The 24411-nt window shown below is 36.9% G+C and overlaps 1 protein-coding gene across 2 annotated transcripts in view; it reads right to left on the reverse strand.

The window, feature by feature from the left end:
• Positions 1-11889: 11889 nt before the first annotated feature.
• The window catches only part of LOC115599882 (lysine-specific demethylase 4C-like), a 34222-nt gene continuing 21700 nt past the window's right edge, over positions 11890-24411 (reverse strand). For both annotated transcript variants that reach the window (XM_030467064.1, XM_030467065.1), the window contains exons 4-5: positions 22581-22695; positions 11890-12143 (exon numbers count right to left, since the gene is read on the reverse strand). In XM_030467064.1, the coding sequence (XP_030322924.1) occupies positions 11940-12143; positions 22581-22695 (319 nt within the window). In that variant the 3' untranslated portion in view covers positions 11890-11939. The remainder of the gene's footprint in view (positions 12144-22580; positions 22696-24411) is intronic.

Genomic DNA, 24411 nt, shown 5'->3' on the forward strand with positions numbered 1-24411 from the left:
AATGCTCTCTATAATATTAAAAATGCGTCCATACTGTCTTCCATTAAACTGTTCAGCTACAATTGTACAATGACAAATTACAACACTATTACCAAAGGAGTAATTCTGTAACTGCATTGACTTGAACAGGATGATTGGCTTTATATTACTTGGTATGATTAAGGATACCACAGTTTGGCCAATAATAAAGTCATCATGCAAGGATACACACAAATCATACTCCTAGGCAATTTTCAAATCAAATTCTGACCAGCTGATGAATGTGGCTAGACTTCTATATTTTTCTACGCTTCCAAACTTGAGTCTTCACCTGAAATTTTGCACTAGATGTGTTGTATTTCTTATTAATATAATTTAAAACAAAAATATAAAATGCAAAACATAAGAAAACAAATACAATAAATAGCAATTATCTTTAGTGTAATTTAGCTTCAATTAAATCATTAAAAAAACAAATTACCACAATTAAGATCAAAATTACACTGATTTTTAACTTGTGTACATTTTCATTTAAAGACTTAGAACATAAAAAGTTTTCATCAAAATTCACTGATCCATACTCCTGGAACACATGTAGAGGTGGAAGGAGGATAGAGCTTTCTATTTACTTATTTTTTAGATTTTGTTCTGGTAAGTATAAATAAAATCATGTTGTTATTTGTCATTAATTTGCAGTGATTTGAATTAGAGTGTACTTTCTGTACTGAATATAAAAAAAACCAGGAGGATGATTTCACATGACAACAATCCTCACAAAGAAGCAGTGGCAATTTGGATGTTTTAACAAAGCACAGGTTTTAAAAAAACAGCTGTTAAAGAAACAAGCGCTGTCAAATGAGTTCTATTATGCTCAGAGTGAGTCTTACACCCTTCAGCTTAGTATCTCTTAGATGCAACTTTCCTAACTTCACTCAAACGGCAGACAAGAGAAAGTTCAGTTCTTGAGCTGCTCAAGTTTTCAGAGACAAGACCTTTTACAAGTTATGCAAGTTCTACATCACATTTCATTCCAACAGCTGGGTGGTTTTTATATATAATGATTTCATGATTAAATTAATTAATACTATACACCACACAAAGTTTTTTGATAACAGCCCTACATACTTAGTATGTATTAAACTTCAGTTTCTTCTTCAACATAATAGATACCACAGACAAATGAAATTCCCTTTCTAAACCAGTTTCTGCAGATAAAAGATCTATTAAAAGATTTTAAAAATCTTTCAGAATGTCATTTCTGATTTTTCACTTTGTTTCTATTATCCTAGTTCTCTAAGCCATTTTGTGAAACCAAAAATCCTTAGGAATACCATGGTATTACAGATTAAAATAACAAGTATAAAAATTGCAGTTAACAGCTCACTTGAGATTTTCATTACATTTATGTCTACATTGTCCTGGTCTGGGCCAGAATAGAGCTAATTTTCTGTCTCGTAATTTTCCTTTCAGCTAAGTCTTTTGTAACTACCTGTACTTTCTGAAATTAACAGCAAGTTTCTCAGTCAGTGTCTGCTTCTAGAACTAATAATGTACGATGTTTACAGTTACAGCCAGAGACTGGTGTGCAGAACTAAGGACACTGCTCAGCTCTGAGGAACATCTTGTGCTCTGGAAAGAGAAAAGGAGTAAGGAGGTCACACCTGCAGCCCTCCTTTGGGGAGGAGCGTACAAGATAAATGACCAAAATTGACCAAATTCCATCCCATACACACCATACGCAGTATAAATTTAAGGGATCATGAGGGTCAAACCCCTTCTGACCTCTTCCTTCTTCTGCCTCCTTTGGCCTTTTGCCTTCGCCTGTCTCTGTTCACTTTGTCATCCTGGGAGGATTCTGTCCATTTGTCTGCCTGTGGTCCTGATCCCTGCCAGCCTGAATCTGTGTGTTCCTGCCTCCAGCTCCTGCTGCTGACTCCAGGAGTCCAGCCTGGACTTTCCCAGGGCTGCCCTGCAGCCTCGGTGGTGACGTGAGCGTCACTGGGGGAAAGTGAGGAGGAACAGGATATCATTTTCCTGTATATTTGTATATATTTAATACTATTTCCTTTTTATCATTAGTGTTTCATTAAAGCTGTGTAGTTTAGTTTCCAACCTGTAAGTCTCTCTCCCTTATTCTCTCTCCTTTCTTTACCAGGGAGGGAAGGGATTAATGGAGAGCATCTGTCATTCAGTTAACTGCCAGCCCAGCAGAACCGTGGCAGATTTACTGGTGCCCAACGCGGGGCTAAGCTAATTAGCTCGAGCCCAGTTCAAATTTTGACTTATTTACCTGAATAGTTTGAATCCCAACTTCAGTAGGAGGGTACCCAGACGGCTTCACTGAGCACAAACCAAACTTTCCCTGGAAATTTTACAGGGTTGGAAATCAAACCGACCATGCCATACCTTTGGTATTTAGGGTATGCGCTAGGCTGCTCTGCAGCTGGAATGAGTGTTAATTTTAATAAGTGCTGCTTGAGAAAAGTAGTTGTGATATGGTCTGCAATACTAACATACACTGCAGTACATGGTGTAGTGGTGTCTCATACAGGGATTGTTAGTAATCACATTTTCAGTTTTAATTTGTGGAATTGAACCATTTCATCTTGGACCGAGTTCACCAGATTCTAGTCAAAATGGCATTATGATTATCATAGTTTTGATTCTCCTGCTTGGTTTTGTCAACGCTTCTCATATGTGCTTCTGCAGTCACTACTTGCCCTCCCCTCATGCAAGGCCACAACACAAGCACAGCCAGTGAGCATCACCAGCATCTCTGCTACAGCCACAGCTGCTGCCACCACCCCCACAGACACTGCTGCTGTTCAGAAAGTGAGCCCTGCTGCTGCTACTGCTGCAAACACCACAGCCTCTCTCCCCGAGTCCACACAGCTACTAGTTGACCCTGTGACTAGCAGAAAAGTAAAACATACGAAATCAGATCTTAGCCCTAGTCCTTCAAAGCCTGCACAAGATGATCAGGTGGTAGAGGAGACAGAGGATACTGCCTCTCCTCACAGAGCAGCTAAAGCAGAGTCATCTGAGGAGCACTCAGACTCAGAAGAATCTGCTCAGTCCTACTCCATGAGGGACTTGTATACTGTGAGAAAAGACTTCAGCCATTTGCAGGTGAACCACTCCTCACTTGGTTACTCCAGTGCTGAAATGATTGGGCTGCTACCATAACATTAACTCAGAGAGAAGCCAGGCAGTTGGGCTGGCCAAAGATGCAGGTGGCATTTTGGGTGAAAAGGCTGGAACCACCAGCCTATGGAAATGACTCTTGTCAGCTGTAAGGGAGAGAAATCCCTATAAAGAGTAAATAGACTGCCCACAGGTAAAGGACCCACACTTAAAAAAGCTATCAGGTATCTGAAAGAATTGGATGTACAAAATGTGATCTATACCAATGATGACATTGTTAAGAGCAAACGCGCTCCTATGAGACAGAATTGAGAGAAATAGAATTCAGTAAGAGGAATCCTATGGACACTCCTGAGTGAGTGTGGAGAGGACATGAAAAAGTGGGATCAGAAACCTACTGCTGTCCTACAGGCACAAGTATGTAAGCTGCTGAGTAAGGCAAGTACATAAGGAGGTCCTTCTAAAAAGAAGGCTGCTCACGTCTCCAGTGTGGAGTTACCCAATTCAAATATGCTGGTGACTCAAGATCCCAGCACATCAGGTGTGAGTAATGGGGATGCAAGCCCCAGTGATACACATACTGACAATGCTTTATGTGCTCACGCTTAGAGGTGCCCTGCCTCCAGCCAGGTGGAGGAGAGGGACAACAGAATTTATTGGATTGTATGGATTCGATGGCCCGGCACGTTACGAAGTATAAAGCAGGAGTATAAAGCCTTGGTGGACACTGGTGCACAGTGCACCCAAACGCCATCGAATCAGAAAGGGACAGAATCCATCACTATTTCTGGAGAGATGGGGGCATCTAAAGAACTGAGTACTGTGAAGGCTGATGTGAGCCTCACTGGAATAAAGTGGCATAAACACCCTATAGTGACTGGTCCAGATGCTCTGTGCATCTTTGGCACAGACTACCTCAAGGGAAGTGACTTCAAGGATCCAAAACGGTACCAGTGGTCCTTTGGTATCGCAGCAATAAAGACTGAGAATACAGAATTGCTGCATGCTTTGCTTGGCCTTTCAGATAAATCTTCTGAGTGGGGTTGCTGAAAGCTGAGAACCAGCAGCAGCAGCAGGTGCCAACTGCTACTTCAGTCGTGTGTTGACAGCAATATCACACCAGCAGAGATGCTGTGATCCCCATTCACAGGCTGATCTCGCAAATAGAGAGCCAAGGAGTGGTCGGCAGAACTCACTCACCCTTCAATAGTCCCATATGGCCAGTGCCAAAGCCTAATGGAGAGCAGAGGCCGACAGTGGACTATCATGCCCTAAACAAAGTTACACCGTCACTAAGTGCTGCTGTGCTTCATACTAGAACTTCAGTATGAGCTGGAGTCAAAGGCAGCCAGGTGGTATGCTACAATTCTAATGCATTTTTTGCTATTCCTATAGCACCAGAATGCAGGCTACAGTTTCCTTTCACCTAAAGAGGTGTCCAATGCACCTCTGCCCCAGGGTGGAAAAACAGCCCTACCATCAGCCATGGACTGATCCACAATACCCTGGAAAAGAATGGAGCTCCAGACCATCTACAATATATGGATGGCATCATTGTGTAGGGTGACATAGCAAAAGAAGTCTCAGAAAGGTAGAAAGATAATCAAAATTCTTCTAAAGACTGGTTTTGCTGTAAGAAGCAAGGTCAAGGGACCTGTGCAAGAGATTCATATCCTTGGGATTAAGTGACGAGATGGATGTCGCCACATCCCAATGGACATGATTAACAAAATAAAAGCTATGGCCCCACCAACTACCAAGAAGAAAACTGAGCCATAAAGTTGAAAAAAAAAAAAACCCTAAATAAATGAGAAAGCAGATGAAGGGCAAAATCAAACTGTCGTCTTTATTAGATGCCAGTCTAATGTCTTTTAGATAAAGCATTTGTCGGTGGCACAGTCAATCAAGATTTCAACAGAAAGCTAAAATGAAAGCGTTCATGCACAAAAGACATGTGTGGTAACTGTGATGTGCAGACAAGATAATGGAAAACACTGAAGCTTTTCTTTAATATCTATGTATCAACTGTTGCTTTGACTTAGACAACCTGCCACATTTAATGCATTATTTCATTATTTTTATTATTTAGGAACATTCTATCAATTTAGTAAGCATTTGGTAACCTTCATGAATGAACTACTCTGTTCTCTTGCAGAAGCAGTATTAAAAATATTTTCAATACACATACAATTAGGCATGAGGCTCTGATTTACAGTATGCTTTCTTAATGTTTACTATTATGTGACTTGCAGCCCTGCAGCTTGAGCTCATTTTCATTTTTTAAGAGACCTTACTGTAAAACTCCTGCTGTATTTTAGCAGGCAGCAGCAGCAAAAGAGTTCACAGTATGGAAATAACCAGAAATGGTAGTTTTGCTTCAAATAAATAAACAATTAAACAAATAAAATAATACTAAATGTAAATAAAAATAAAATTAAAGCAAAATATAAAAATATTAAAAAATCAAAATATAAAAAAATCAAAATATTAAAAAATCAAAATATTAAAAAATCAAAATATTAAAAAATCAAAATATTAAAAAATCAAAATATAAAAAATCAAAATATAAAAAATCAAAATATAAAAAAATCAAAATATAAAAAAATCAAAATATAAAAAAATCAAAATATAAAAATCAAAATATAAAAATCAAATTATAAAATAAAAGCATAGCAAAACCAAAAGCAAAACCAAAAGCAAAACCAAAAGCAAAATAAACAAAAAATTCAAAAATTAAAAAACAATACACAAAGAATATTCCCATTCTAAGCATCAGAATACCAATATAGACCACAAGTATAATGAAAAAAACATAGAGAAAATCATTGCAGAAGACATTAAAGTAAAATACTAAAATCTTACAAAACACAAGAAAGAACTGTCTGTGAAACTACTTCACTTTTACTGCTGTTACAAGAAACAGCTCTCTATGCTTATACATTTTTCTACAGAAATTCAGTTTCATTCACTGAATGTAATGGAACAAACAACTATCTAAAATTTTATCTTAGTGTTCAGTATCTGATTCTGTATTTTATTTGCTATTTACTATTCATATCAAGGTTCCGAAATAAAAGTAATTAAGTTTTGATCACACAGTTCATCAAAGAAAGCAGTCATCTGTTCACTCCACAGATCTTTATAACTAGTACTAATAAATAATTAACAGCAGTAGTAGACAACCTGAAGGTCACTGTTCTCTAACATAACACCTTCTTAACCTCTGTAAGTTTACACTGAAACTGCCCATTCTCATACTTCTTTCTCAAAAAAACCTATACATCTTTACAGACACTCATCAGAGAGCATTTAAAACTCAACAGGTTAAAACACCACACAGCTAAAACTGATCAACACGAGATCTATAATATGCACCAGAGCAGCCAGACATTCAAAGGATCATGGAATTGAAGGTTGGAAGTGACCTCAAGGCTCATCTGGTCCCACCCTTCTAATATGATTCTACTCTATGCTTCTCTAACAGATTTCTTTGCCAGTGTTGTCCAGTCTCTTCCTAAAATCATGCAAAATTTTAGACTTCACTACCGACAACGAGAAGTCAGTGCTGTGAAAGGAGCCACTACCTTCTGTTTGTTCTGACACTGCTAAAGCTCTTCATTCAGTGTCTCTAGCTGTAACAGAAGACCCAGTGAACAATCATTCCTTAGCTACTTTTTCCATGCCAGTCATCACACGTCTTTATCATATCCTGTTCCCCTTGACACTCTTTCAGATAGAAAAATCCAAGCTTACTAACAACTATTAGAACCAAAAGGCAAATTTTTCACCAGTCCTAGTGTCCCTCTCTGCACCTTTTCCAATTTTCTGTTCATTTTACACCTTGCTCATTTCCTATTAATCTTAAAAATAAGTTTAAATGATCCTATCATAATGTCAGTGTCACTTACCCAGTCTACACCACATGTATCAATTTCGTTACCAGAGAAACCCAAAATCTTCAAGGTGCGTGTATTAAGAGTTCTACACTTCTCAAATTTGAAAAAGTCATGAAAGAAGAAAAAAAAAAAAAGAGAGAATACTGGGAATATGAACAGTGCTACTAGAGCACTTGAGGTTTTTTCTCCAGTTTTTATAAGCTGGGCACAAACCTGTGTGACTGCTGCTGCTGGATCTCCTGGCAAAGCAGCTCTCTGTGGCCAACATTACGTGTCAGAGTCTGATAGTGAACCAGTGCCGCTTGCTCTGGGGGATCTGAAGTCACCTGCCCTGCTCAGGATACAGGGAGGGCTCAGACATCCCATGTACACAAGAGCCCTGCTGGTTCTGGCTGCTTGCAAGCACTAGGACCAAAACCACCGGCACCCACCTGCACTCTGCCACCAGCATTTCAGCGTGTATATAAGCTGCTAATAGCAGTCTTCCTGTTATTTAATGAAATATAAAATATTAAAAAATTAAATATTTTGTTTCTTAAGAATCCCTGAGAGTACTAAAAAGTGTCCCGTGCTTGCAATCATACCACAGACAGATAAAAGTCACACAATATTAAGTAACAAAACACAGCAGCTAAGACCAGGAGAGTGCTTTTCACTTTGCTGGTGGTCTGTCCTTCAAACATCATACATATGGAAATACTGAAAATATTACCTTGAGCTAGTCTTTCAAGCCGTTTCCCATGCTCTGGAGGAATAGCATACCTAAAATTAACATTAAAAAAGGATTAAATGCTTAAAGTTATAATTATTACACAAGCCACAATTCCAGTATGATAAATTTATGAAAATATAGAATTTGTAAAGATTAAAGACTGACATATTGTACTGCAAAAATATATCAATTCATAAGGAAAAAATGCAAAGGAAATTTTCTGAGAAAACATTTTAGCTTATTTCAAGTTTAAATATACCAGGTTCAAGAATGTTACATTGACAATTTAAAGTCATGGGTATTTGGTATGATTTTGCCTCTCCAGTTAAAAAAAAAACACATACACTTTCATTTTCCAAATTAAAAAAACCCACATAAAATAAGTCCATTGTAATTTCTTTGAATTTTACTGTGCTTCACAACATGTAAGAGTTCAACAGAAAAATACGAGCAATAAACTACTCTCTTTTTTGCTACTCTGGTCCTGTAAAATAAAAAGGTTACTTGTCTTAATGAAAACATTACAACTGGAGTTAAAAGTTATTTTAAATATATACTTTCATTAAAGAACTGTACATTCTTTGGAATCACTCTCTTACAATTACTTTTTAAAGATGCCATAGTCTATGAACAAGTCAATAACTATAGAAGAACTAAAGTTAACCTCACATTATTTTTAATATTTATTAGAGCTAATAAATTGAAAATTATTGAAAGATGTAATTTCAGTCTACTTTTATGAACACCTGTGTTAATCATGTATCTATTGCACTTCATAGATGAATCATAGATAGTAATTTAGACTATCATAGACTTTGGATGCTTCAGTATGTGATATAATAGGCTTTCATTTCAATGTTGCAAAACGCACGTTCAGGTGAAGTCTAAATCTACATGTTTAAAAAAAGTATAGACACAGCTTTTTTCTGCTACTACTCTGTGAACACAGATTTGATTCATATCCCCTGACAACTCACTCAGAAGCAAGCAAAGGACTGTAGGCTCCTCATTCTGTGCAGAAAATATACAGCCCCCTACCTCACGCTCTCCTTTACATACACACAATTTTTGTTCTATTACAACTGAAGCTGCTGCATACAAACAAGACCCTTCTCACAGCAGAAATCTGTTCAACTGAACAACAAATGGGCAAAACCCATCTCTACAGACAAGCCACTCCAAATGGTGTTAAAGCCTGACTCCCCTTAATATTTATAGTTTTAATCAGAATATCACTGGTTTACACAAATTTTTTACAAAAATGTTTACTTCCTTCTCAAAAAAACCTATACATCTTTACAGACACTCATCAGAGAGCATTTAAAACTCAACAGGTTAAAACACCACACAGCTAAAACTGATCAACACGAGATCTATAATATGCACCAGAGCAGCCAGACATTCAAAGGATCATGGAATTGAAGGTTGGAAGTGACCTCAAGGCTCATCTGGTCCCACCCTTCTAATATGATTCTATTCTATGCTTCTCTAACAGATTTCTTTGCCAGTGTTGTCCAGTCTCTTCCTAAAATCATGCAAAATTTTAGACTTCACTACTGACAATGAGAAGTCAGTGCTGTGAAAGGAGCCACTACCTTCTGTTTTGTTATGTTTGTTACACTGCTAAAGCTCTTCATTCAGTGTCTCTAGCTGTAACAGAAGACCCAGTGAACAATCATTCCTTAGCTACTTTTTCCATGCCAGTCATCACAGGTCTTTATCATATCCTGTTCCCCTTGTCACTCTTTCAGGCATGGTTTCTAAAACAATTTATTAGAAAATTGAGATTTTTCGTGCATATGCATCTGTCTTGGATACTAGTCAAGCTACCGTGACATGAACCTTACCTGAATCCTTTCCCTCTGTACATCAAAATAAATAAGAAACCACCAAAGCTCTTATCAGTAAGAGGAGAAAAGCATTTACTTTTAGTCTCAATATTTAGCTCATATGAGAACTTCAGCAGTTTTAAAAGCTTTTAGAAAAAAATACTTCATCATCTGGTGTCCTGCTTCTTTTAAGCTACATTAAAAACAGCTTGTCCGTTTGACTTCTCATATCTTAAGGCCAAGTTCAGCCTTCTTTAATAAAAAATGTAATGGCCATTAAAAGTTAAATCACTGTGAGGCAAAGAGATTAACAGAACTTTCAGGGTTATAAGGGACCCTGAGGATAACCTATTTCCAAGCACCCTGCCATGTGCAAGGACTCCTTCCACTAGATCAGGTTGCTCAGAGGCCTGTCCAGCCTGGCCTTAAAAACTTCCAGGGATGGGGCTTCCAACACCTCTCTGGGCAACCTGTAATGTTCAAGAATGTTTCTTGGATAACAAGGAGATAAAAAGGAAAGAACATATTAAAAGGAAGAAATGTAGCTGCTAACTACATTTTAATTTCATTAGTTCAGGAGGAAACCCTTGTTAAAATTTTGAACAGAATTATAAGCTTCTTTGCACACCTCTTGGAAGTGAAACTGCACAGAGTGTAAGAAGAAATGCAAGTTAATATATACCTAAACATTAGAAGAAACTCGAAATTTCAAAACACTGCCACTGCCATTATTTAACTGCCACCTATAAATTCTCATCAGGGTTCTCAGGTGAAAGTGGTTGTCATCTCACGCTTAAAAAAAAACCTGTTGCTTATCATGCTTCTTAATAAAATGTTTTTCAGACAAATGTAGCTGTCATGAATAACTACATGTATTGCCAGAAAAATAAAGAAAGAAATAAAAATGTATTGCTACTGTATATTCCACGATATTTGAATTCAATAAGGATGCACTTGTCATCCCAGGTTAACTTTTGTAAGAGCAGACAAAATAATTACTATCTGTATAGAATCACAGAATTTTCAGGGGTGGAAGGGACCTTTAAGATCATCCAGTTCCAATCCCCCTGCCATGGGCAGGGACTCCTCCCGCTAGATCAGGTTGCTCAGAGGTCTGTCCAGCCTGGCCTTAAAAACTTCCAGGGATGGGGCTTCCAACACCTCTCTGGGCAACCTGTGCCAGTGTCTCACCACCTTCATGGTGAAGAACTTCCTAAGTTCCAATCTAAATCTGCCCTCCTTTAGTTTGTATCCATTCCTCCCAGTCCTATCACTACCTAACATCCTAAAAAAGTCCCTCACCGGCTTTCTTGTAGCCCCCTTCAGACACTGGAAGGCTACAATAAGGTCTCCTCAGAGCCTTAGTCCCTTCAGACTGAATAACCCCAGCTCTCTCACTCTGTCTTCATAGAAGAGGTACTCCGGCCCTCTGATCATCCCTGTGGCCCTTCTCTGGACACTCCTAAGAACTACCAGCTGACCAATTTGACACATTCATGATTTAAATACATGACCTTGCATAGCTCTTTGTCTTTTGTATGGGTACAAAAGTAGCTAATAATGTTTTCTGAAATTACCAGCAACAAGATTTTTCATCTACATTTTGTCAACTAGAAACTGCAAGAACTGAGATAGCCATAATGTGTTTTACCTGTCTTTGCCAATATTTTGTTAGTTTCACAGGTATTTTGAAAAAAGCAGGAGTTTTTTCATCAAAAGGAAAACATTTTTGTTATAAAATACACATATAGCCCATCTGTACATATAACATTAAATCTGCATGTCTCTCTTTGCAGCTATTCATCAAAAATCTAAGATTATGTAGGAAGGATAGCAGAAGCTTCATATTTAGAAAGAACCACTAACACGGAAACTTGTCTCTTATTGGGTCTACTGAATTAAGAATATGACTCTTACTCAAAAAAACAATTAAATCCATGCTGAGTACAAAAAATTTCAGGTAATCCAGAAAGACAACTAAACCAAACTCATTTCAAGCAGGCTTTAAAGAAGTTACCTCAGATAGTCTTAGGGTTCCCAATTCACTCTGTTTCTCATAGTGAATCATTAAAGTATTTTTCTGTTGAACTCAAATAAGCCTTATATGCTTATTAGTCTTATTATTTGTTACTTATTAGTACTTACTATTGTATTGTATTGTAAGATATCAATATTATTACTTATTAGCCCTTATTATAAAAGAATGCATTGCTTCAGTATTCTTTACATCACAGATCTCATACTTTATAGCATTCTCTGTTTACAAAGCAAAAACAGTCCCTTGTTAGCTTTTCAGTAAAGTTTATCACTGTAAAGCTAATGTAGCCCATTTCATTTAGTCAGTGGAAACATATATATGAAATCATCTTTCATAACAATTTAAACTTGCCATGACTTTGGCTCCCCAAAATGAAGATAATTGATACTGTAGAGATCCATATCTTCAGTGTGCCATGCAAATGTTGTTTTCCACATGCCAAAATATAGATATGGTGTATTTACACCCTCAATAGAAATTCCGCAGTCTTCTCCTACAACATCCAGTATTGTATTAAGATGGCCAATATTCCATTCCTCAATACCCTGAAAAAGATACATAATAAATGTATTTTAAAAATTACAACATAATGCAATGTTACATAATAGTCTCAGCAAAAAAGATACACACCTGATCTAGAGGTTCAAAAGGCTGCAGATTACTACAAATTTATAAACCCTTTGAAAGACTGTTGATGTTACCCGAAGAAAAATTCTCTTCACCTTTGTAAGACTCAGACCAGGTTCTAAGTCTGAGATATTCAGAGCAGAGAGCATCAGGAAATTCATATCTGTTTAACACTTAATATATCAACTCTATCATGGACTGAAATACCGTACACAGTAGAAACAATAGCTGTAAACAGAATCTTTGATGAGCTGATAGATGGAAGCCACTACGTCCCACTGACCCTATCTCTCCTTTTTAATTATTTACAAAGTAATATTAGTAAGAAAAAAATAATTAAGAATTTAACTTAGAGGTATAAATTTATTGTTTCTCTGAGAAGTATAACAACTAAAAACATTAAATCACTTCAAAGGTATTTCTAACCACAATGATGTACCCTTAAGAAATACACCACAGAAATCTACTGATTTCATGGGACTTCAGATGCTTCCTTACATTATTGCCTATAAAAGTTGTATATTAAAAGCTATTCAGGAATACATTCATGTAGGTTTTGTTATATTCATCCACAAAGTGCAATTCTAACTTCAAGTAATACAGCATATACAAGTCAGTATAGCAAAGATCAAAGCTATAAAACTGAAGAAAAAGATATTAGATTTCATTATAACAGTAATTATTAGAACCTCCAGGGAAGACATTAGGTGGAGCTCAAGCAGTCAGAGAAACAAGAAATATAATCAAAATTATTACAAACTCAATACTGGCAAGCTTCTTTATTGAGAAGACAGTCACTAAACATGCCAGTAACCATGACTTGCTCCACATCCCCCATCACTGAACTCTGTACAGTTCTGGTAATCCTAGTCAAATTTGGGGAATGAACTGATGGCAGAATGCAGTTCTGATACAGCTGGTTAAGACGAAGAAACATGACAGTTTGGGCAGGTGGTGAAGTAAGAATACAGATAAAAGCAAGAAGTAATGAACATTTAATACTCTCTCTTTGCACTTCCTTGGGTTGGTTTTGAGTTTGGTTTTTTTGAGATTTTATGTAAAGGGTTTTACAGAATGAGTTGATCCAAACAGATTACTTTTTAATGGAAACTTTGGCTTTGACACATTTATGTGAAATTCAAATATTAAAAAAAATAAATCTAATATAATCATCAAATATCTAATACCATTATCAAATGGAAAAATATAAATACCAATGAGTAGTAGACACTGGAAAAAAATCGCCTTTGCAAACCTAAAAATCATAACCCTCAACAAGGTTAGAGCTGTAAATTAAAAATTAAAAAAAGAAACAATTATAACAAATTAATCCTCAAATTAATTTACAGATTTTACTTCTTTAAAAAAAAAAAAAAAACAAAAAAAACCACAGAAAATTTGTCTTTGTTCATGAACTGTGCAAGTTGAGAAACAAATTAATACAGCAAAAAAAGAGCAATGAGAGTAACTCAGCCAAGTCGGCGGGAAGACATACAGGATTAGAAGACAACAATAAATAAATCAGATAAATATCAATTGTTGATCTAGGCAGTATACTCCTTCTAGCAGTAGCCAAAAGCAGACAAGAAGCAGTGTAAGCAAAGAAGTACTTCCACAGAATACCCTTCCAGCCTGCAGTAATGTGCAGTATGAAGGCTGCTCCGGATAGGCATCATTCTTCTACTTAACAGTACCTGTGGATTTCTGCCAATTTATTTGTCCAGTCACCTTCTATAATCCCTGTAATCTTGTAATAATCCTAACAAATAGAAACCTTTCTCTTTTCTAAGAAATGATAGTTAGAAGAATATATTTTTTTTTTAAACCACATCTCATCTTTTCACCCTCTATTAAATCAAGTCACCACTAGTCACCAAGCAAATAGTTAGCACTTTGTCCCTAGAACAAAAGCAACTATTCCCACAGAGAACAATCCTAGGAGACAAAGATTGCTTCAAAATACCAAACATACCAAATACACAATTCACAACATCTACATTCAGAACATGAGCCATTTTAATCTTGCAAGTTATTCTGAACAAGTAGTCTTGACTCAAAAGGAGATGTTTGCTGAAATGCTGATTTTAACTCTTCCTACATTCCTTTAATTAAAAAAAAAACCCTACAATTGTTTTGTATCTATGCCTAGACTGTTATAAGTATTAGAAACTATTATTAAAGATGTCATACTTCCATGAACTTTTAAGTAAAATATAATTTCTACCTTTTGCAATAGTTATAATTGTTTTTCAACCTTACAATTAAAAGGCACACTAAAAATACTACAGAAGCTGTAAAAGAACAGTGCAACAGCTCAATGCACAATACTTCTAAAAAGTAAAATACATAATTACAGGTTATGCTATGTTTAATAAGCACTACTAGAACACCAGTATACATATTACTTGACCATAAGATTTAGTTAGTATTTTTGTTACAAGTAATAAAAAAAAACATTTAGTCACTACATTCTGTTCAGTGGTAGGAAAATACTACATCCTTATTCTGCTCATAATACCACAATAATATTGGAATATCAGAATTTCAAGGGAATCTGTAAATGAGGTATATGTAACTTATCCACATTTTACGGCAAATTCTGAATACCTGTCATCTTTGACAACCACACCACATAATCCAACATCAGTAAAAAAGCTGAAAAATAAGCTGAAAAATATAATTCACAAATTCTTTAGATGACTCAAACTTACTGTAAATTACTAGTAAGAGTTTTAATTACTACTTTAGCAGCCTTTCAACCAGCTTTTAATGCAATATGGAGATAAAATGGAACACTTCACAAGCAGCTCTCAAATACCTGAACAGTTCAGAAGCAGATGACCCATTCTTTTCTCAAAGACACAAAGAAAAATGCAGCTATTGATAACATTTGTTATAAGTGAAGCTCAGGATCCTATCCAGTGGATAAGAGTAAAATAGGCACCAAACGAAATTATTCTTTATTCATTTCCTATTTTCAAAGTACTTAAAATAGAGACATTATACTATCCTTTCCACTTTACCTATATCAGCCAACAGTGTGATGTATTCTACCTTTACTAACATGATTTCTGTACGTATACATTACTAAACACAAATTTTTCAGTGTCTGTATCTCCTGTTATTATATCATAGACTCATTTTAATATTAACCTAGCAAACAAACATCTGTTCTACAAGGAGGATTTAAAAGACCCTATGACTGCCTGTATCAGCTCAGATAATACATAGTTTAAAAAAGAAAAACAAAAAAAAAACCCAAGCCAAAAACTACTAAGAGACTAAGTGAAAAGAAGAAACATACACAAAAACTCATACCTAGTCAGCCACTCCTATTCTCAGCATACCCACTCACTCATACAAATCAATAAAATAAAAAACCGTCACAGATTTTTACTGCTTTCTAAAAGTGCAAAAAATACAAATAGAAAAATAATACAAACATAATCACTGCACCATAAACCGAGAATGAAATACAATCTCCCCCATTTGATCTGTTTTTAATTCTTTTTTTTTCTGCGTATAGGCACTGCTTTGTAGCACCCCTTTGAAGGGTAAGGAAAAAAAAATAGAAGCAAGTAGGTTCTTTCTGGAAATGCATACTAGAATCAAACACTTAAGTGAAGCAATGTTCACACTGGTATCAACTGTAAAAATATGATAAAGGATATTTCACACAGAATCATTTAGGCTGGAAGAAAACCTTCAAATCATTGAGTCCAACCATTAACCAAACACTGACAAATCCACCACCAAATCAATTCCCTAAGCACCACAAATACACATTTTTTTAAATGCCTCCCAGGGATGGGGAATACACCACTTCCCTGGGGAGCCTGTTCCAATGCTTTATAACCCTTTCAGTGAAGAAATTTCTCCCAATATCCAATCTAAACTTCCTCTACCATAACTTGAGGGAATTTTCTTTTATTCTAATGCCTGTTACTTAGGAGACCAACACCAGCCTCACTACAGCCTTCTATCAGGCAGTTGCAGAGAGTGATAAAATCTCCCCTCAGTCTCCTTTTCTCCATACTAAACAACCCCATTTTTCTCAGATGCTCTGCACAGGTCTTGTTCTCCAGACCCTTCACCAACATTGTTGCTGTCATTTGGACATGCTCCAGCATCCCAATGTCCATCTTGTGGTGAGGGGCACAAAACTGAACTTAGTACTCAAGGTGTGGCCTCACCAATGCCAACTACAGGGGCATGGTCACTTCTGAGTCCTGCTGGCCACACTATTTCTGATACAAACCAAGATGCTGTTGTCCATCTTGGCCACCTGGGCAAACTCTGGGATCATATTAAGTCAGGTGCCAACCAAATCTCCCCAAAAGGCCCTTTTCTGCTGAGCACCTTTCCAGACACTCTTCCACAACCTGTAGGGTTGCATGGGGTTCTTGTGACCCAAGACCAGGACCAGACAATGAACCTTGTTGAACCTCCTGCAAGTTGGGCTTCCTGCCTAATTCAGTGTCACCCACAAATTTACTGAGGGTGCACGCAATCCCCTCATCCAGATCATTGATAAAAAAAACTATTAAACACTGAGCCCTGGAAACACCACTTGTCAACAACCACCTTCATTTACAAGAATTTAGGCATGGCCATCCAGCCAGCTGTTAGGCTAAGGAAGCATGCATAACTACGGAAACTTAGGGGTTGGAAAGGAGCTAAAAAGATCATCAAGTCTAACCCCCATTCAGGGACAGGACATACATCTGTCCAAGCTTTGAGAAGCCAATTTCTCATGAGAATAATGTGAGAAGCAGTGCCAAAGACACTTGAGACCAGCTGACCTTGGCTGTTTCAGACATAGGGGAAGCCTCTAGCAGTTCCTCACAGAATCCACCTCTGTAGCACCCCCCCATTACCAAAACCTTGCCATGGCACACTAGATATATACTTGGGCTAGTTAGTAAAAGTCAGTCTGTAGGACTATCTCATAAAGGATAAAAAACCCTCAAAGTGAAAATGTGTTTTCTCATGTTCAGGAGGAAGGTCCTGTGTTTCAGTTTCTGACCATGGCATTTCATCCTGCCAGTGGGCACTCCTGAGGAAAGCCTGGCTTCATCCTCTTCGCACTCTCCCTGCAGGTATTTATATACATCAATAATGCCCCTTGTGTCTACTTCTCTCTAGGCTGAACCATCACAGCTCTCAGCCTTCCATTATAAGAGAGATGCTCAGTCTCATCAACATCCTACTGGGCTCTTTGCTGGACTCTATCCAGTAGCTGGATTGATTGCTGGCTCACGTTCAAAAGACCCCAGAATCATCAAAGGATTTCTTCTGGAAAGCAGCTTTACATACCCCATGCATCACCTGCACTTGCCCTTGTTTAAGATTCATGAAGTTTCTGACAGTTTCTTTCTCTGACCCGCCAAGGTCTGGGTCAGCTCTAGACAGCAGCACAACACCCTGGTGTATCAGCCAGTCCTCCCAGTTTGGTGCTCTACCCCGACATCCAAATCATTACCAAAGACATTAAACAGTACTGGAGTCAGTATTAATCCCTAGGGAACAGACAGAGAAGCTGTTCTTTTTGTCCTTGACATCTGTCAGATTCAGTTCTTGGTAGGCTCTGACGTTTTGCACACTTGGACAGCATGTCCATATTCTTCCCAGGTTACACATTATTCTTTCCACTTCCTGTGTACTTCTTGATTATGCTTGGGTTTCATGAGAAGCTACTTCCTCATCCGTGCAGTCCCATGGCATTTTTTGCCTGACTTCCTGCTTATTAGGATGGACCACATTTGAGCTTAGAACAGGTAACCACCCACAAGCTTTTTTGTGCCCCTCTTTCCTCCAGTGCTTTATCCCACAGGACTCTAACTCTTCCAAGCAGATCACTGAAATGGCCAAGGTCTACTCTCCTTACTCTCCTGAAAGCCAGGGCTGTGGATCTGCTTTGTCTTGACACATCCTCTCAAGATCCTGAACTCTACCATCTCATGGTCACTACAACCAAGGCTCCCTTTAATCTTCGTATCTGCAAGACTTTCCTTGTTCTAGAGTATGAGATCCAGAAGACAGAATTGGTCAGTAATTTGATACTGATGCTCTCCAGAGACTCTTGGGTTCCATATGCCTATTGCTAACTTGCATCTTGTTAAGCTGTAACTCAGATGACATTCCCAATTCATTTCAAATTAATTAGGCAAATTCAATCTCTGTATATAATGCCAAAGTGATACTTTGAAAACACCTTAGCTTGTTCTATGGTCAAGGGATAGAGCAGGAAACATGTACATCTATTGCTAGAGTTACATTAGAGATGCATCTACAGTTTAGCAAAAATTAACCAATCGGTAGCCTATAAACTACACTGAATCTATCACTTTTGTATTATTATTTGTATCATACATTGTATTTTATATATATACACTCCCCAATGCTTACATATGTAAGAAGAAAGGCATTAGGAATTTCCTTATCAGGAGTAATCGAATGAGAAAATGGAAGTACAGAGATGACTTCTAGACAGAAACTGAAAAACAGGAGTGAGAGAGAGCCAAGACAGTATTTGTAAGAGATTTTTCCATACCTTGGCTTTTCTCTACTTAAGAGCATATAGTATTGACATCACTAAAGTCAGATGTCGTTTACAACCCATTATCAGTCACTTTTCTTTGGAATTTTTACTGAAAGCAAGACTTCTTCCCTTCAGTTGCTAGATCAGTCTGGTTAGGGGTTTTATATGTCTTACCCGTTAGTCCATACAAGTATAATTTCAAATGATTTTTTTTAAAAAAAGCAAATCCCAGGAAACAGAAGAAGTTGTATAAGGCCCTTTGTAAGCCATGCAACAAGGAAACAATTTGTGGCCTTAGTGACTTTAATTGGTTCAATTTAATCAAGTCAAAAATGACATGGAAGTGGAAGGTGTAAAAGTAGCTTACAAGAACAGGGATGTACAGAAGAAGTAGGCAAACTGCACTCTTCAATTTAGTCACAGGACCAAGTGCTAATAAAAAGTTAATAAAATTGTAAAAGTTATGATATCAGACTGTTTCCTTGGGCTTCCTGGCAGGAAGAGAAACTTTTGGCAACTGCTTCACAGGTTAATCATTCACAGTCTAAGAAAGCTCAGGTTGGCACGACATTGATGCCAACTCATAAGAAGGAAAGCTTTCTTGAAATAACATAATAAACATATCATAAAAAATAAGCACTTCTCAAGTAAACTTCCTAAACAACCACAACTGTTAAATGTTTCTAATCAATCCATGAATCAGTTTAACAACTGCAGCTAATGAGACTAGTAATTTATTACTGACATTATAAACTCATCCAGAAATATAAATTTTCACTAAAGTTCGGATTACCTTACAGCAACAAAAAGACAGAATCATGAACGTATGTATAATCATGTTCATAGTCTTGACAGAAACAATAATCCTTAAAATTTCTTCTTTGGTGCAATGATTTTTCTTGAGCCACCTATATTATCACTCTTCTATAAAGCACTATAATTGAATGTAACAGCAATTAAAATGCATACAGCATAGACTAATATTTCAAGCATATATTCAATTATCTTAAATTCACTTTTTATAAAGCCCTGGAACAGAACACTGACTCTCGTAAGTTATCCCATTAGTCCTAAGAACTGACCTGTGTTAGAATTCTCAAATAAACACGAATAATATAGATCCAAAACAGAGGTTCTGGAATAATCCAAATAGCACAAGAGTAAACTTTGAATAATCTACAGTAGTTGTTAAATTTAGAAGCATGCATTTATACCTTTGTTCCTGGTTTTGTTTGGGTTTTTTGTTGTTACATGTAACACAGGTTTTATAACTTCCTCCTGCCTTACAAACCCCTCAGAGTCTGTCATTCACTTACTTAAGAACAGCAAACAATACTGCAGTCTCTCTGGCACAATTCCAGCAAGGTGCTAGATTCCATAAAAAACAATATGCTGTTTCTTGAAGAATCTAAATAGTACAAAGTTTCCACAGCATACTTCGGACAGAGATGTCTCAATGTAAAACTCAACATTACCCTGTGGAAAAGGAAGTCTAACTAGTAAATATGTAAACAAAAGAGTAAGAACTCACAGCACAGCAGCATTTCACGCTCATTTTGATGGCCCAAGTATATGTACACATCACACCTGCATTAGGTTTCTTATGCTTATTTACTTGAAATTCTGCTTGAAATTTACCTATATACACATAACATCTATAACACAGTATTTTCTATAAATTGTATTTGTTGAAAAAGTAACCATTTGGGTTTTCTAACCCAAACAGGCTGCTATGACAAATTAGTTCTGCCATCCTCTTTCTGCTGCATGTTGCCCGAAACTTCAGCTACATGTATTCACCTAATTTCCCCAAATAATGACAATCCTGAACCAAACTGAATCAAGGCTTCAGAATAATCTCTAATTGCAAACAGAATCCAAAAGATTATTTCTTACCATGATCTTCAAGTACAAAACAGGAAAAATATTGGTAGTGCAAGTCCACCATCTGCTGGCCAAAAATTAACAACGCAAAAATATTTTTAAGAGAATATTCTGATCAGTAGCACCCGTTACTCTGTCACCAACAGCTTGATACCAGGGGTTTATTTTTATTTTCCTCTAAACCCCACTGGGCTTTACATCATGACATGGCTGTCACATTAACTGTTCTATCTGTTCGCACTCTTTCCTCAGCATCTGTTTCTTCAACTGTTTTCCTTTGTTCTGGATTTATTTTAAAATAATGCCCATTTAATGACAGCAATTAAGATAATTTCGGTTTTGCTGTTTTTTGAGGTTTTTTTAATTCTACCTATTTCTGTTGTCTTTCCTGCTCCTTTACTTCCCACTCGCACTCCTTCTAAGCTTCCATGGGTTCTTTGTCTCCTCTTCCGATACACCTAACATGCGAGTTAGGGATTGCTGAATGCTGCACTTCAAACTTGATCATTTTGACCCCCACAATCACCCCTATCCTTCTGCATCCTCTCAATACAACGACAGAGCAATTCCATCAGAAGATCTCTGATCTTCTCTTTGACCAGTCAGCACTTCACGTTGAGCATTAGTCCATTTTCTTTCTTACATACTGAAGACCAAAGAAAACCATTTTTACCATTTGTAAAAAGCCACATCAGAAGGCATTATCTGCTAACATTAATGGGAAGAAAAAAAAAAAAAAGGCCAACCTTCTATTCCCCAAAAGAAACACTGCTTTCCCGAGCCCCTTGGCGCTATCTAAACAGCTACCTAAAATGTCTCTTCACCAAATGACCCCAAAATCAGATTCTTCGATTGTTATCCAAATATTTTCTATTCGAGTATTTGGAAAAACAAGATAATTTGGTCTTGCCACCTTCTCTATTCAACACCTATGTTTACCTATGTTTAAAAGATCACACAACCTAGTGCAAAAATTGAATTGCATCTTGCATGACCATATTTATCTTTCAATAGAGTCTTCAAGTTATTTATCTTCTGTGATGAAATATTAAACATTAGCACAACCTCAGACCACTTGCCACAAGGAACTACTAGATCTTGTGGGGATTTTTTGACTGATTGATTGGGGAGCCAGTTACACAGAACATGAACTAACTCAAGAATTCTACACAAAACACATGTTTTTGCAGAAAAGTTTGCCCTATTTTTTAAATCCTCACATCTGTTTTGTAATGCTAACATTTCTTCTGTTAGACTCATTACTAAAATAATCATTTCAATATCTAGGTTCCTACGACTTACACAGCCTCATTGGTATCAATGGATATTCTGCAATTCTTTTCCTAGTGAGATCTGTCTCAAAGAGTCCTTTTTATCCATGGATATCTTGGCAAGTAACCAGCAAAATTAATTTCCTTAGAAGTTTCCATTTCATGTATTTTAATTCAGAGATACACAGTAATTGTAAGCACATTTCCATGAAACTGCAGGCATTTCAAGATTTGTAACATACAGCTACCGGTCTTCCTCAGTGAAAGAGAAAGAAATAAAGAATTTCATCTTTTAATGTTCAAATAAAAGTTAATTTAAAATATCACTAAATTTCCAGTTACACAGAGAACACACACACTGATATGTTAATAAACAAATATATAAACAGGAAAGAATCTCAATGTGATGGACAGTTCAAAGTGAAAGAAGGGAAGAGTCTTAAAATCAGGAAGAACAGCAGTATCCTACAGTCTAAGGACAGAACTGTCATTCTTGCAGATGTAGAATTAATTTCAACCTTGCTTGGAGTCTTTAAAGTGAGCAATACAAAGATTTCAAGAGACAGATTCTCAGTCACAAAGAAAGAATGTATCCTTTAAGTACAGTACCCTTTAAAAGAGGGCTGGAAGAGAGAAACTTCATAAAAAGCTATGCATACTTCATCATAAATGCTCCCATTGATATCTGCTCCATAAATTGGTGCCACAAAAGTCAAGTTCTTCCAGTATTTACGCTCCAAATCTTCATAATCTACGTATCTTGGGGTGCAGTATCTGCAGAGGAAGAGGTAGGCAAAGGTTCAGCATAGTCTGCCAACAACCACCTTCAAAATGGACTGTGCTTCTCATCCTGTAAACTGAATTCTAAGAGAATTCACTGAAACAGAAGAATTATTACTTGTCCTGAACTGTTAGTTTCATGATTCACCATAGCATGTAACTTTCTACCTAACAGCTACAGTATGGCTGAAGCCATACACCTACCAATACATTATTTTCTTCAGTCTCCAGCAGATAAATAGCATACCTACTGACTGTCCTCAGGCTGAGGCCCTCCCTTTCATTTCTCTTCCATAAAAAAAGACACAAACAGAAAAGCCAATTAAGTGACAAGTACTTGTTATTCTCCAGCCTGACTACCAGCTCTGCAAAGACACAGATGTAGGTCCTTAACAAGCCTGTCTCAAGACAACTCAAATATAGTAATTCTTCCAAGTAACAGCCCTGCCAGACAAAAAAGATACTTCCTTCTCTTCTTCCTTCCCCAGAAATAGTTGCTGAGGAAAGGTGTTTCATACGTAAACCCACTTAGGTATATACATTCGGAAGATTACTCAAACCTCGTGTAAAATACTCTTGCACAATCACAACACAAGCATGCTACCACAGAAAACATCTACCAATAGCTTTTGCCTCAAGATTGTTTGTGAGGTCTCTGCTCTGTACTTAGGTCTTTAGAAAAGAGAAGTTGCTTCCCCATTACTGCAACTCTGAGAAGTTACATTTCACATTAGCACTGCAAACTTCCTATATCTGAACTACTGGAAAGAAAATGTAAACATACAAGAGTTAAGTAGTCCAGATAAACTTAGATTATGTGAGGACATAAAACAGACAAACAAGACAGCAAAACACATCTTAACCAAAACATTTTCAACAACGGTGTGGTTTCAACTATTTCTCATTACACAGCTGAAGAAATCAGACTGTATTTTAGCTTGACACTGAGTAATATGCACACAGTCTCAGTTACCATCATGCAAGGATCTTGATTACAGGATGCATGTATGCCCACATTGCCAAGAGGTCATAGTGGAGAAGCAGCTTGGTTCAATGGTGAATTGTGAATGGCTAAACAAATGAGAGCTGCAATGCATTGAACTGAGCACACACAATCCTTTTTAAAGGCAGCTGTGATTTAATTTAGATGTTCATGGCCCTTCTCTCTTTCCTGAAGGAAATGGATAACACCACAAGACTCAAGAAAAGTCTTTAAATGGAGAAGCCATCTTCATTAGGGAACAAAATTGTTTTTATGGGAGAAGAGAGACACTTAGCTTCTGCTTAATAGTTTAAGAACTATAGACTGCATTAAGACTGTTATACGAGACTTTATTATACATTTTCTCAAGAGCAGTAATGACTATTTAGAAAGACCTACAGCTAGTAATAGAGAAGGCCTCCCAGCTGCTCTTAACTTCACCTGTGGAACAAAGCTGTAAACTGATTTCAGTAAAATCCTGACTACAGAAATCAGAAAAAATTCCAAAACACCATCAAAGACAAAGAATATAATAAACTTCACTAACATCATGATACATATTAAAAACTTCACAGTATTTATACATTATGAAACTATTTTTAAAAATTAGTGTTTCTCATTTTATCATGGGTTCATCAAATATAAACATATAAGAACAGGCATCATGGAAGATTTCCTCAGACACCATACAGGCTTTATATTTTATTCTCCTCTTTAACAGTTACTGA

This window comes from Calypte anna, chromosome Z (assembly GCF_003957555.1).
Source record: "Calypte anna isolate BGI_N300 chromosome Z, bCalAnn1_v1.p, whole genome shotgun sequence".
In the NCBI taxonomy this organism is placed as follows: Eukaryota; Metazoa; Chordata; class Aves; order Apodiformes; family Trochilidae; genus Calypte; species Calypte anna.